Consider the following 14,818-nt stretch of genomic DNA (forward strand, 5'->3'; position numbering starts at 1 on the left):
GCATTCCCCCCCGCGGCTTTCGCTCGCCCGCAGGTGCCGTCCCTCCCTCTGCGACCGGGAGGCGGATCGCATCAGACTCTAAAGAAAGCATAAGAAGTTAGCGTCGAAGTTCAACCCTCCAATAACTAGCCACCCTCAAAAGGAAAATTACGGCCCCACAATAAAGATCTAGAATGGATTCTACACCATTAAAATGAAGGAAGATATTATATATTTCTGAATAATATCCAACTGATAAAAAGAGACTACTTAGTGAAAACAAGTAATATCCTAAGAACTGGCGAAATTACATTCGACCAATTCTATCGTTTTGCCTAGTATCAAGGAAGAAAAGACTGTTCCATTGTTTGGTGTCGAAGAAAATGAAGATTAGTTTCATCGCTTGGTGTCAAAGAAGAGGATGGGTTGCATTCCTTTAAAAATCAAAGGAAGGAGAGACAGGGAGAGACTGAGAGAGAAAGAGGGGGGACGAAGCAACGTGAGTGGTTGACTTATAGAGACAGTTTTGTTTCAAGACATTACACAACCGAGTTGTGGTGTGCAAACAAACATACGAGGGAGTTGCATGAGAATAACTAAGCGGGAAGCATGGGCGCGGCCTAGGTCTCAATGGTTTAATTGCAAATGGTAAGATTCTTTTATAAATGTTATTTAAATTATATAAATATGGAAATAATATGTTCAAGAATAAAGATTTATTTTTTAAAACTAAAGATAGAATTTTTATTTGAGAATATAAGTTCATAGGATATTTTTTTGATTTAATTCATAAATTAATTTGTTATTATAAGTAATGAAATGAAATTTTAGAAATAATTTAAAATTTAAACATAAATTTTATAAATTAATGAGAATTTAATAAAAAATAAAATGAGAGTTAGGAATATTTAAGAGACTAATCAAAGAGGTATATCACTAAAATGGATACGTAGATATATAATTTACGATAATAAAGATATCTTATATGTATAATTATAGGTGTTCAACTATTGGAGCTACAGAGAAGACTAAGGGACAAAAGTTAACCTTTGAATTTGAGGTGAATACTCATGTCTTTAAATTATAACAATGATGTTGTTTTCTTTTAAACTATTTGCATGGGAGGATATTTAACCATGCTTAATTAGTTGCTATTGCAATTTAAATCATAAATTATATTTCATATTTTCAATGATTGGTCATCTTGAAATAAAAGATAGCTAGTATGTTATATTTCAAATTATTATATAAAATTATTGAATGATATATGAATAAAATGATTAGATAGAAATGATTGCATATGCATGATTGAATTATGAAGTATAACCCTTATAGTATTGAATGGGGAGGGAATGTACCTATGAACATCAATGGAAAAGGAAATAAAAATAGATGCATCGTAACTAGTACTATTTAAATGGTGTCTCATCTATTGCAGGCGCTGTAATAGGCGCGCTTAGCACTGAATTTATTTTTTGTAATTAATACAACTGTTAGACTAGTACTAGTTGCTTTATGTAACAATTATAGACTAGGTATGATCCATGGCAAAAAACCCGACAATAATCAAGGTCATTTTTAAGCTTGATGAGGAAAAATGACTTTGAAAGCTTTATGTAACAATTATAAACTAGGTATGGTCCATGGAAAAAACCTTTATATTTATGACTTTATAAGAAATAATATAAATATTCAATATATATAACATCTGATTACTCATCATTTCCAACAAAAATTAATTTTAAATAGAGTTATTATAAATAAATTTAATTTACTTCATTTTCTATAGCAAACATGCATATTGTAAAAAATGTCATTGTGTTATTATGATTTTAAAAAATGATTCCTCACAAGGTTGTGTTATAACTCACCCCTGTCATGGAACAAATGTACAAAGGTATCATCCGTAGATATTTAAATGAGTGGAAGAGAACCAAATGTATATCGTAGATGTGACGCTTTGAGAGAGGTATTTATTTAAAACAACTATAATATTTTAAATACAATTGGAATTTAGTAACACTTTTAATATATATAGAAATAGTTTGTCAATAGTAATGATAATGCATAATTATTCGACAATTATTTTCACCTCATTAAATCAAGCATCAAGGCCGGGTCATAATAAAATAGGATTGTGATAGTGGGCATTATCATCCCCAAGGATTCAGTACCAAAAGGTCCCAAAAACTATATCAAGGGCAAGAACCTCATTAATCACAATCAAATTCACAGGCCAAACAACAAAGAGCAACACCTAGGACAAATTGTCAAAGATCAACTATGAATACATGGTTTTGAAGATAATCCTTAGATATAATGCCCTAGAAATGCCCGATGAAAGGCAAGAAAATGAACAACTAAAGAAACGGGCAACTAAGCTACATAGGTGAAGCTGATTTATCTCAATGATAAAGAAAATACTAATGTTTATAAAAATGGGAATCACATGAAGACAGATCACATTTGCATGGTCGAGCATACACATAATCAACATCTCCAAAGAGATTACGCTCCGCCAAAAAATAGAATGATGCTTAAACCTCCCAAGGAGAGGAATAACCTCAAGATAATAAGAGATTAATTGCTGCCAGAAAATGAACCCTCCAAGTAACAAACGGGCTATGATGCACCGACACTTCTCTTCAATGAGGTATGCAGTGTCTGATACGTATCCAACAAAACACGCATTCAACACACCTCTGATACCGTATTGGTCACGTCGAAGGTGTGTCCAATTAAAAAATATATATTAAAAAAAATGGACACATGTATTAAAAAATTTATGAAATTTTTTTAAAATATTATATTTCAATTTTTTTATTTAATTAACAATAAAAACTTAATTTTTTATATCCTCTCAACAGCCCCAAATCAATTGTCCACACACAATACCCCATTCCTTGAACATCCTACTTTAATTTATATATATGGATCGCAGTTAGGGTTTCACAAAAATGTCCGATATCATTATAACATCAACGTTTGACGCCATCACAACATCAATGTTTCAAAACCATTGGAAAATCAAAGTTTGACCCTAGCAATTTCTACCCCTATAATCACACCCTCACGTCATCTCGACATCTCATCTTTGACCAACATCATCTCAAAAGAAATGACCGACATTGTCTCAAGTCTCAACATCGACGCTCGATATCCAACTCTTGATAGTATTGTTATCTCCCCTCTCGACACTTGAAACATGACATCGACGTCTGAAACACGACATCAATGCCCAAATCTCCACACCCTAATATTAATCATTTTAAGCATAAATCCTTGTTAAATGATTTATTATTTATCAATTATACTTAATATCCTACTAACTCAAATCTTATATACACTATTTTTAAGATATAAAAAAGATAACACCGTGTCCAATCTGTGTCCAATATTTTTAATAATTAACTTTTCTCGTGTATGTGTCGTTTCATGTAGATTACATGTCTTTGCATCATTGAGTAGAGGAGGAAGCCAACGATCTTCTTGAAGCAATAATGTAGTTAAAGTAAAAATGCAGCAGCATCTACATGCCTAGAGAAAAATTTCTTCTAGATGCCCAGAGAAAAATTTCTTCTAGCTTTGATAAACACATACGAATTAGTGAATACGAAGACCAACCTTCTCTCAACTCTTCTTTGCTCCTTCCTATTCTTCATGCTGTAATCCTGCATTTCTTGTAATTAAAGGATTTTTCACATGTATTCCCTTTCTAGTGTTTCTTCATGTAAATCGTAAGAGAATGGAATTGATCTTGCATGATATTCTACGAATCAAAAGGAACCCTTGTAGATTGCGAAGGACTAACTTGTATTTCTCAGTAGCAGTAGCATTCTGCAATCATATTCAGACCCCAATAGTCTTGCCTCAAAGTCAAAACACCTTTCTTAGAGCCAAGCACCTTCATAGGATTACACGCTTCTAGGATTGAACCTGATGGCCAACAAAGGAAATAAAATTGGAGTAGAGAGAGAGTATGAGAGGATAACAGATCCAAAGAGAAAGAAAATGACTTGAATTGTATTATAACAAGGGTGGGGAGATCTATTTATAGCTATACCCCAAGGTATTTGGGTAAACTAAAATTTACACAAACAATCCTTCAATACAGAACAAGTTAAAATAGCTATATAAGTGAGCTGATAAAAAAAATTAAAGAAAAAATAGAGCAACCTCCATCCTCATTCTTTTTTTCATCAATATCCAAGAAACCAACATTAAAATTCCTCCCTCATCATCTTCAACAAGTCTACACAATGCTGAATTTTTCAAGAAGCTAAAGCCTTAGCCAACATATTTAATGCATTATAGTCCTTTGAAATCGTTACAATCTCCATAATCCCTACAGCAAATGCCTCCTTGATGACAAGGAACCTCACATTTATATGTTTAGTTCTTTCATGATACATAGGATTATTGGAGAGAAATACTAAACTTCGATTATAACAAAACACTAGCCCAGGAGAAATCAGTTGCTGAAATAATTCAAAAATTAACTCTTTCAACCAAACAGCATTTTTATGGCTTCAGACGCAGCAATGTATTCACCTTCTGTTGCAAACAAAGCTAGAACCGGTTGCAAATTTGTCGTCTACCCACCTGTGTTTCCAAACATCTTAAGGACATAACATGTAAGTGATCTTCAAGTATCACAAAATCCTTCAAAATTTGAATTTACAAACCCAATGATAACTTCATTCGAAGAACCCCATTTTTCATACTTTAATCACAAGGATGTGATTCAATTTAAGTATCTTAGTAACTATTTTATAGCCATGTACCTGCCTATAATGCTGAGTGAACAAGCCAAATCAAGCTTACAAAAAACCATAGCACACATCACACTAAACCAGCGATTAAAAAGGCATTCGAGGCAGAAGCCTCGAGGCGCACCTCGAATCGAGGCGGAGGTCGGGCGAATTGAGGCTTAAGCCTCGAACGTTCGGGCGAGGCTTACGCCTTTTTCCATGGAGGCGTACGCCTCACCGCGTGAGGCGTCGAGGCGCATCGAGGCAGCGCCTCGAAAGCGAGAAAGTTGCCTTCACAGTCAGCGAGCTCCCGTTTTTTCTTCCGATCAAAATGTTGTAGCTCGGTACTGAGCGGTACTTGCTCGATACTGAGCGGTACTGGCTCGGTACTGAGTGGTACATGCTCGGTACGCTCGGTATTAAGCATATATAACAAGCATAATTTTAAAATTACTCTTATAATATAATTTTGTTCCCCGCCAAGGGGCAACGCCCCCTTGGACCCCCGGCAAACGGGTTTTATTTTGTATTAATGTTATTTTATTATTGGTAGTACAAATAATTGTTATTTTTTGTTATTATTTGCCATTATTTAAAATTTTAAATTAATTTATTTTAATCGTTTTGAGGCTTACGCCTCTATCCGCCTCGAGGCTTACGCCTCGCATCGCTTAGAAAAAAACTCCTCGATTCCCGATTTTGCCTTTTAAAACCTTGCACTAAACACAACGTTTTGACAGAGAATATGCTTCATATATGATCTTTCAACATCATCACCTGGCTATTAATCCTTGCTCAATTTAAATCCTATGCTGAAGGTGTGGAAAAAGGCTTAGAAGCTGACATCCAACGCCTGTTCACAATATTTTTTATGTATAACCTTGAGACAAGAACAATTCTTACCTCTCTTCTTTTTTTATGATCTTCATTCCAAGATTTATAAATAGGACCAAGATCTATCATCTCAAACTCCACCTTGAGGAAAGCCTTCAATCTTGTAATTTCTTCTAAACAAGAACTTGTAAGTTAAATAACATTAATAGAAAGTAAAAGATGGATAGAATTATTGACCTCCTTAGATTTTAAATATACACAAGAATCATACAAGCAACAAGTCAAACCAACATCAAACATATATAAAGCAACGAATCAAATCTTTTATACCACATTCATAGAGATTATTTCAACCCATATAAAAATCTTTTTAATAAAGATACTTAATTTTCAGCTTCCATTTCAACAAATCTTTCAGGCGAATTCATCTAGATAGTCTCCTCCAATTCTCCATACAAAAATATAATTATGACATCCATTTGCTCAAGGTGCATGTTAAATTGCACAAAATGACAAGTAAAACAAGTTACATGCATGCCTCATCATTTTAGAGAAAATTTCAACATAATCTACATTGTTTTCTTCCGTAAAACTCCTTGCTACAAGCCTATCTTTTAATCTTAACTCATCTACATCAAGAATTCAATCCTTCTTTTTGAAAAACAATTTTCAGTTGACAATCTTCTTGTTCAAGTATTATTCTTCTTGAGGGAAATTGTCACTTTTATTTATGACGTGCTGCCAATTATTTCTCTCAACACTTTCTATGGCTTCTTTATAGGAACTTGATTCATCACCTGATAGGAAATTAGCCATAAATGCATAAGAAGTAACATATGCATGTCCCTACCTTTGTGGTACTTTAACCATACACCTAGGTCTGTCCCTTGCTTACCAAATGTTCATCTTTTCATTTCTTCAATGTTTTCTTGACTAGACTCGTCATCTTCTGCTTCAGTTCATTCTCGATCATTGCCTTCAAAAATTCCATGATTCTTTGACTGTTCGACATGAGTTTGAAATTTATAATTTGTATCGTTAGTCATGTTTCGAGCCATAATTCTTGGAATTAAATCTGTCATTTTGTTGTTCATTAAACACTCTCTGCTTATCAAACATTCAGGACGACCTAGTTCCAAATACCAAAACTTATATCGTTTACATTCTCAGTATATCCAATAAATTATATTTCAAAGCCCTTTCTTTCAACTTTTCTTGCCTAATATGAGCATAAGCAATACAACCAAACACCTTTAGATTGTCATAGGCTCCTAGTTGCCCACGGCATCTTTCTAGTGATGTCTTTAACTCAATAGTTGATGAAGGACATCAAGTTATCAAATAAGAAACTATACTGACTACTCAAAATTTCCGGTATTATTAACCATGCACCTTATGTTTTCAAGGTCTTGTCGTAGCATCAACTACACCATTTTTCTGAGTCAACCTCACATTGTGATGTCGTTCTACCTCTTGCTCCTCAAAATACTTCTAAAGTTGATTTGAGTACAGCTCAAAGCCATTGTCAATGCTCAGCTTTTTGACCTCCTTTCGTACTTAAATTTCAACCAGAGGCTTCCATTCTATGAATTTTTCAGACTTCATTTTTTCCTATCAAATATACCAATAATTTATGAACAATTATCACTAAAAAAATTGAAAGTACCTTACTATGTCATGTAACTCATTTCTTGCAAGACCTCTTTAAATACACATAATCTAGAATCTCTTTAGATTTATATCATGAAATGACAAACTTCAACATCTTGGATTTCCCCACCACATCGTATTCACAAAAATCCAAATATTTGGGCTTTTTTTCCAAAGAATCATATTTGTACAATTTCTTTCAAGTTTACATGTCAAAATCTTTGATGACAACAAATTGGTTTCATCAACAATATTACAGGACATGCTAACACATCCTCCAATCACTATTTTACTCTACAATATATATACTCCATTTATATGAATATGTTTCATGTTAATGAATAATCCTTTACACACTTTCATGCTTCTAATATCAAATGTAAAAATGTATGCATTATGATCTAATTCACCAAGAGAAATCAAATATTGGCACCACCCGATAGTTTCTCACTTCTCTCTATCTCTTATCTTATCATTAGGAGTTTCTTTCAATATTTTTTGCCAATTTTTAGGTCGATACACAATACACTACACTTTCATCTTATGTATGCAATCAACAATAATAACAAGTTTATCCCATTATGTGAGATCGACTACATGTACCCTTTTTCTACATTGTGTCTTATTAAGAGTTAAATTCTCATTTAGATCTAATAACAAATATCATCTTTAATAGCTTTTAACCAAGACTTTTTAGGTCTACCTTAACATAGACTAGATCTAAAGTATCTACTCCCCTAAAAGGGATCTTATGTGTACAATTGCCAAGTGGAAATCATAACAAGTGATCTTCAAACATTTTTGTGTGTTTACAATAACGGTCTTCATCGTCATGTTGTTTTATCCAACCCTTCCTACAATTGCACAAATGCAAATTCTATTATTTCCCACCGTGTCCTCAAATGAGTAAACTTGTGACAAATGTATATATTACCCAACATGTGAATTGTTATGATATCAGTCCAAAGCAAGGATAGGATAAATAGCACATTACTCCGTTTCTTTCATTACCTATTTTTATATTTATATGACTTATCAAGAATTTAATGTAGTGGTTACTATCATGAACTTTATTGAAAACCTAGCATCTAACTGCAATCCTAAGGGCAAATGTCAATCTAATTTAGCTCGTGGTCATGCCATGGCATATTTTATAAGCCAAATACAATCTCACTTATTCCGAACAATCAAATCACGTTATTTTTCCTTCTTCGACTACTCATTCCATGTAATATACAATGAGAGCTACAGTGTTAAGGATGTTAATAGTAGTAGTGAAGAAAAAATGGCTGAATAATCATCACATATAGCAGCTCCATAGCCACTACCACCAACCCAATATGAGCATTGTCACCCTCAAGATGACTAGACAGAATATTTTGCTAGACTCAAGCTCAAACTCAATCATCACATAAATCAAAATAAAGCTAATTAATTAGATCCATATATGGATCATCTCGTATGATGCCATACAATCTTCTTGATTTATTCTGAATCGAACTAGTCATAATCAAATCTTCTGACTTCATTCTTTCAAACAGCTATCAGGTGATATTTTGGAATTCAACAATGACTAATTGATTAGAAAGAACATGATTAACAATGTTTTGATTTACATATACCCTTGGAAACCTTTGGGAAAAATAGTGATACAATCGTAAGCCTATAACTAATCTTCACAAGTCTCCCTCTCTCCCCTTTCTCAAAACTTATTGTTCTGCCACTTGCAATTTGATTGTTGAGAGAGCTTTCTGACCATTTTTTTTTTTGTAAGAAAATTGCAGATCTCAAAGTTTTTTTTTCTATTTAAAATAATATTACCTAGTAGTTTCCACGTTTAAAGTTGGTAGTAGTGAACTAACAGATTATGCTAAAAGAAGCAAACTTCTCAATTTGACTAAAAACATAGGGTGGCTTGACAGACATCAAGGATAATTTATTAAAAAATTCCTCCACCTGTGATTGCTAATGAAAGACTCAATAAGCAAATGTAAACCTCAAAGTGGTTAACCCCTAAAATTGGATTGAATTATCTACTTTTATTTTTCACATTTCACTTCACTACTTTTCCTCATAGAAACATAATTAGATCATGTTTTTAATTCAAGATTGAGATTTTTAAATAGCCCAATCACCTCCTCCCCGCAATGTTGGCTTATGCCATTGCATTCAATTGATTCCAACTTCTAACTTTTAACAATATTTGAAGGAGGCTTATAAGTATAAATTGGGACTTCTTAGGCATATAAAAAAAATAATTCAATTAATATTCTATTTTGATTAACACTGCCGTTGCCAGGTCCCAAGTCCTGGATGAAAAAAGTGGAGGGTTGCGTTAGGTAGTCGACAGCCAGCGTAAAACTTGTCGAACAATAATGACATGAATCCTTTAAGAAATTGTGTTAATGCTAGGGCGTCCCCTGGAAGCGACGCGCTGTATGGCCTGAATACAGTGACAAGTGTGCAAGGGCCGCTGCACCGGCGCCCGGGTGCAGTGTTAAATAGGCAAGGGTTCCCACATCAAGGACGAATGTGGGCAAAGAAGCTAGTCCATGAAACTAAAATTAGGATAGGAACTTGGAATATAGGTTCCCTTACAGGAAAATTAATGGAATTAATAGATATTATGATTCATAGGAAGTTAAATATTTTGTGCATTCAGGAAACTAATGAGGTTGGAGATAAGGCTAAGAAATTGATAGTTTAGATTTAACTTTGGATTCGGTAGGAGTCGTACTAGAAAATGGTGTAGGTGTATTATAGATAAGTAGTTTAAAGGATAATGTTATATAAATTAATAGGATTGGAGATAGAATTATAGCTTTAATATTGTTGTTGATGATAAGGATTGTTAATATTATAAGTGCTTATGCTCCTCAGTAGATTTTGGATATGAGTTCTAAATTAAATTTTTGGAAATGACTTAGAAGAATTAATACAAAATATACTCTTGAAGAAAGCAGTTTTTATTGGAGGAGATTTAAGATGGACATGTTGGTAGAGAGGTAGATGATTTTAAAAGCATTCATGGTGGCCATGATTTGAACGACGAATGAAGGTGGCAAGACCATATTTGATTTTTGTTTAGCTTATGATTTTTTAATTGCTAATACCTTATTAAGAAAGGAATGAGCATCTCATCACTTTATAAAAATGGAATATAATACAACCCAGATTGACTATTTTCCTTATTAGAAAATAAATCGTTTAGATGCAAAGATTGTTAAGTTAATTCCGAGTGAAAATTATTACCCAAACATCGATTATTAGTTTTGACTTTAAGATAAAGGGGCATAAAATAAAAAATAAAGTCAAACATTTTCTAGGAATTAAATGGGGGATTCAAAGAATATTAACAAAATATTTTTGGAAATAAGATTTTAGATCTTAAGATTTGTGTCTGTGCATGAGATGCTATATATTACTGTGGGAAAAAGTGGGCTAGTGATATTAAGAATATTGCAAAAGATGTCCCTTGAGTATCAAGGGAAAAGCTCCAAATAGTAAAAATAGCTGGTGGTGGAATCCTAATGTGCAATAAAAAATTAAATAAGAAGCGCTTTGTTTATAAATTGGTCTATAATATATAAGCGGTCAATTGAAGAAAACTAGAGTAATAAGTGGCTCGTAAGGATGCTAAGAAAGCAATATGCGATGCAAAGGCATTAGCTTTAGTGATTTATTAATAAGATTAGATACTAAAAGAGGGAGAAAGATGTATGTATAAGTTAGTCAAACAAAGAGATATGAGTAGTAAGGATTTAGTTCAAGTGAAGTGTATTAAAGATGAAGATCAAAAAATACTTTTCTTAGAAGATGATATTCAACAAAGATGGATGAGATATTTTGCTAACCTTTTTAATGAAGATTGTGAAAATAAGATTGACTGTAGTGACCTTAGCACCCTAAATGAAAGTAAAGATTTCTGTTTTTATCGGCGTATTAGTAAAACTGAAGTTAGAGAGGCTTTAAATAGAATGAAGGGTGGAAAAGCTGTTGGACCTGATGATATTCCAATAGAGGTGTGGAAATGCTTAGGAGATGAAGGGATTTCTTGGCTTACTAAACTTTTTAATACTATTTTGAAGACTAAGAAGATGCCAGATGAGTGGAGAATGAGTGTGTTAATTCCTATTTTTAAGAATAAAGGTGATGTTCAAGATTGTGCGAATTATAGAGGTATTAAGTTAATGTGTCATACTTTAAAACTATGGGAGCGAGTTTTGGAGCATAGGTTGCGGCGTGATACTAATGTTTCTCAAAATCAATTTGGATTTATGCCGGGTAGGTCGACTATGGAAGTCATACATTTATTAAGAGGTTTGATGGAGAAATATAGAGAAAATAAGGATGATCTACATATGATATTTATTGATTTAGAAAAAGCATATGATAAAGTTCCAAGAGAAGTGCTATGGAGAGTTCTTGAAAAGAAAGGAGTCAATAATGCTTATATTCAAATCATTAAAGATATGTATGCAGGAGCTATTACTTGTGTTCAAACACAAGGTGGATTGACCAAGTATTTTCCTATTTCGGTTGGGTTACATCAAGGATCAGCCTTAAGCCCATATCTTTTTGCTTTAGTCTTGGATGTTCTCACTAGACATTTGCAAGAGTATGTACCTTTGTGTATGCTTTTTGCTGATGATATTCTTCTTGTTGATAAGACTAGAGAGGGAGTTGAAGGTAAACTTGAATTATGGAGGTCAACCTTAGAGTCTAAAGGTTTTCGCTTGAGTAGATCTAAAACGGAATATATGGAGTGTAATTTTAGTAGTAATAGACCTAGTGAGGGGATTGTGACTTTGGGTGATCAAGTCATTAATAAGAGTACACGTTTTAGATATCTTGGATCTATTGTTCAGAGTGATGGTGAAATAGATTGTGATATTATCAGCATAATTCAAGTTGGATGGTTGAAGTGGAGGAATGCATCGGGCTTGGTATGTGATAGAAATGGAAGCCTCAAACTTAAGGGAAAATTCTATATGATGGTAGTGAGGCCTGCAATGCTTTATGGTGCCGAATGTTGGCCATTAAAAGAGAAGCATAATACTAAGTTAAGTTTGACAGAGATGAAAATGCTCAGGTGGTTGAGTGGCTTTACCCTTAGAGATTGGATACGAAATGAGCATAAACGTGAAAAGGTTGGAGTAGCTCCAGTAGAAGATAAGATTAGAGAAAGTCGCCTTAGATTGTTTGGTCACATAAAACGGCGGCCTTGCGATGACCCGGTTAGGAGAGTAGAGGTATTATATTTGACTTATGTTAAGAAAGGTAGGGGTAGACCTACAAAGACTTGGTTAGAAAATATTAGGAATGACCTTTCTTTATTAGATTTAAATGAGAATTTGACTTTTAATAGGACACAATGGAGAAAAAGGATTCATGTAGCCGACCCCACGTAGTGGGATAAAGGCTTGATGTTGTTGTTGTTGTTGAATATTCTATTTTGATTATGTATTGTTTTCCTTTATGTTTGAGTGAACGTGGAAGTGATTATTTCTATCCTAGTGTAGTTAAAAGACGACAAATTTGAAGGGAAATTATCTCTTTGTACCAATATGAAATTTGAATTATTATTTGTTGATTACTTATATTTGTTTTGTTTATATTTTCTAAATTAGTTATTGCTCTGCCTACAAATTGAATAATGTCAAAGTTGCATGATTGAATATTGTCTAATATGGCACAATCTTTTTTTTTTCCGTTATGGTGTGAGTTTTCAATCGACCATATAATTCTTTTATGATACTCTTCCATGCTTTGTTTCTAATTTAAATTTCTATTAGACGATTGCTAAATTAATGTTTATTCAGATCTTGTGTATTTTCATTATTCATCTAAAGTGAAAATTATTTACTAAATTAGAATTTTGTGACTACAAAATAACCTTGTGTGCGTGATTTTGTATCTTAAAAGTCATAAACCCTAAGATCTCATGTATCCTTACACCTAAGAAGCAGAACCTCCACAACCAAGTAACATAAAATTATTAGCTCCATAAAAAAAAATTACCAGCAAAGCTTGTTTCTTCTTCGAGTGCGAATGGACAACAAGTTCCCTTGAAAATTCATGCATGGAAGAGGCTATGTGTCTTCTCCCATTCTGAAATTTGACAATAAGAAGAGGTCAAAACAAGAAAATTAAAAACAATCACAGTTAGCCGATAAAAGAAATAAAACAATTATATTGAGTTTAGTTCTTTGTTTGTGCTCTTTGACGAATAACAACATCTTTGTGAAACTCTAGTAACTAATAAGCCCCTAACTAACCTTACCATGCAAATGACATTTGCAACCTTCAAGTCCTGTTGCAACTCCATTACAAGTTGCAAACCCTTCACTGTTCAAAGACAAATAGAAACATTAAGAACAATTCATCAACTAGTCCAATTAAATCTATTTGGTAATCCGAGAATGACTGAAGCCATAGGCAGAATTCAACAACAAGTGATCATCTTACTAATTATCAAGCATGAGTTCATCATCAATATCCACACTCAAACCAAACAACATAATATAACAATATACCATCAATCTTATGCTTAGAGCCTGAACAATGAAAAAACTGGCATATATATATATATGCAATGTAGAAAATGTCAATAAAAAGGGAGACTTCTGAAATTCTATTTTTATCCTATCAGAAGCCAATCTACAATGACAATAAGGGTAGTGCAAGGATTAAAAGTTTGGATAGTTTTTATAAAATAAGATTAGGGTTGAAATTTTATGTAGACTTCCAAAAATTTCACGTTATGCATGTATAGTGTGATTTAGAGGAGGCCAATGCTACAAACATGAAGATGAAGTTCATGAATCAGAGTTTTCAGATCAGCATCACAAGAAAATGGTGAACTAAAGCCAGGGTAAATGCGAGCTATCTTGGGTTGGTTCATCTGAAGCTCAGCATTTCAGGTTGAACTTAAAAGTTTCATTAACCAAAATCTAGCATAATTATTGTAGCATGAGAATTTCCCAATACAACAGAAAATGAATTTATTACCACAAAAAATTCCATTTGCCGCATCTTGTCTATCATTTTTCTCAAAACAGAATCACCACTTGCATGAAATCTTCAGCACTTCATTACTGCCTATAGAACACACTAAAATATAAGAGGGATATATATATATATATGTGTGTGTGTGTGTGTGTGTGTGTGTTTGTGTCCAAAGGGTGTTATAATTTATAGTTTCAAGATTTTCAAGTTATAATTTTTGTGTTATGTCAATATCGTAGCTTATGTCAATAGATCTACTTCATAGGCCCCTCCACAGCACGCCTTAATCAAATCACTTAGAATTGCTCGATTGGATTTACTTTTTCTTTTATTTTTTATAACTTCAAGAAACTTCCAATATTCTAAGAGAAACATTCACAACATTATTTTGATTCACAACTTATAAGACCATGTCACTGGAAAAATACCATGTGAATGGTTGTTTGGTAAAAGAAAAGAAAATGAAAGAAAGTTAGAAGAATCCAACAACAACTGTTATTAATGACTTCATTGCATTGACCAAAAGTAGTACTAAAAAAGGACAATTTCTCCACTATTTTAGGTTTTTTCATTCTAATTTTTTTATCAATATAAAT

At 33.1% G+C, this 14,818-nt stretch overlaps 1 protein-coding gene across 4 annotated transcripts in view; it reads right to left on the reverse strand.

Moving 5' to 3' along the window:
• LOC110099514 (syndetin) overlaps positions 1-14,818 on the reverse strand; it is a 166,962-nt gene that overhangs the window by 130,060 nt on the left and 22,084 nt on the right. For all 4 annotated transcript variants that reach the window (XR_003701058.1, XM_028695658.1, XM_020826695.2 and 1 more), the window contains 2 exons: positions 13,498-13,562; positions 13,236-13,325 (listed from right to left, as the gene is read on the reverse strand). Coding sequence is in view for 3 of the 4 variants with exons in the window: in XM_028695658.1 (XP_028551491.1) it covers positions 13,236-13,325; positions 13,498-13,562 (155 nt within the window). In the remaining variant the exon portion in view is untranslated. The remainder of the gene's footprint in view (positions 1-13,235; positions 13,326-13,497; positions 13,563-14,818) is intronic.

Source organism: Dendrobium catenatum, unplaced genomic scaffold (genome assembly GCF_001605985.2).
Source record: "Dendrobium catenatum unplaced genomic scaffold, ASM160598v2 fragScaff_scaffold_665, whole genome shotgun sequence".
NCBI classification, from domain to species: Eukaryota; Viridiplantae; Streptophyta; class Magnoliopsida; order Asparagales; family Orchidaceae; genus Dendrobium; species Dendrobium catenatum.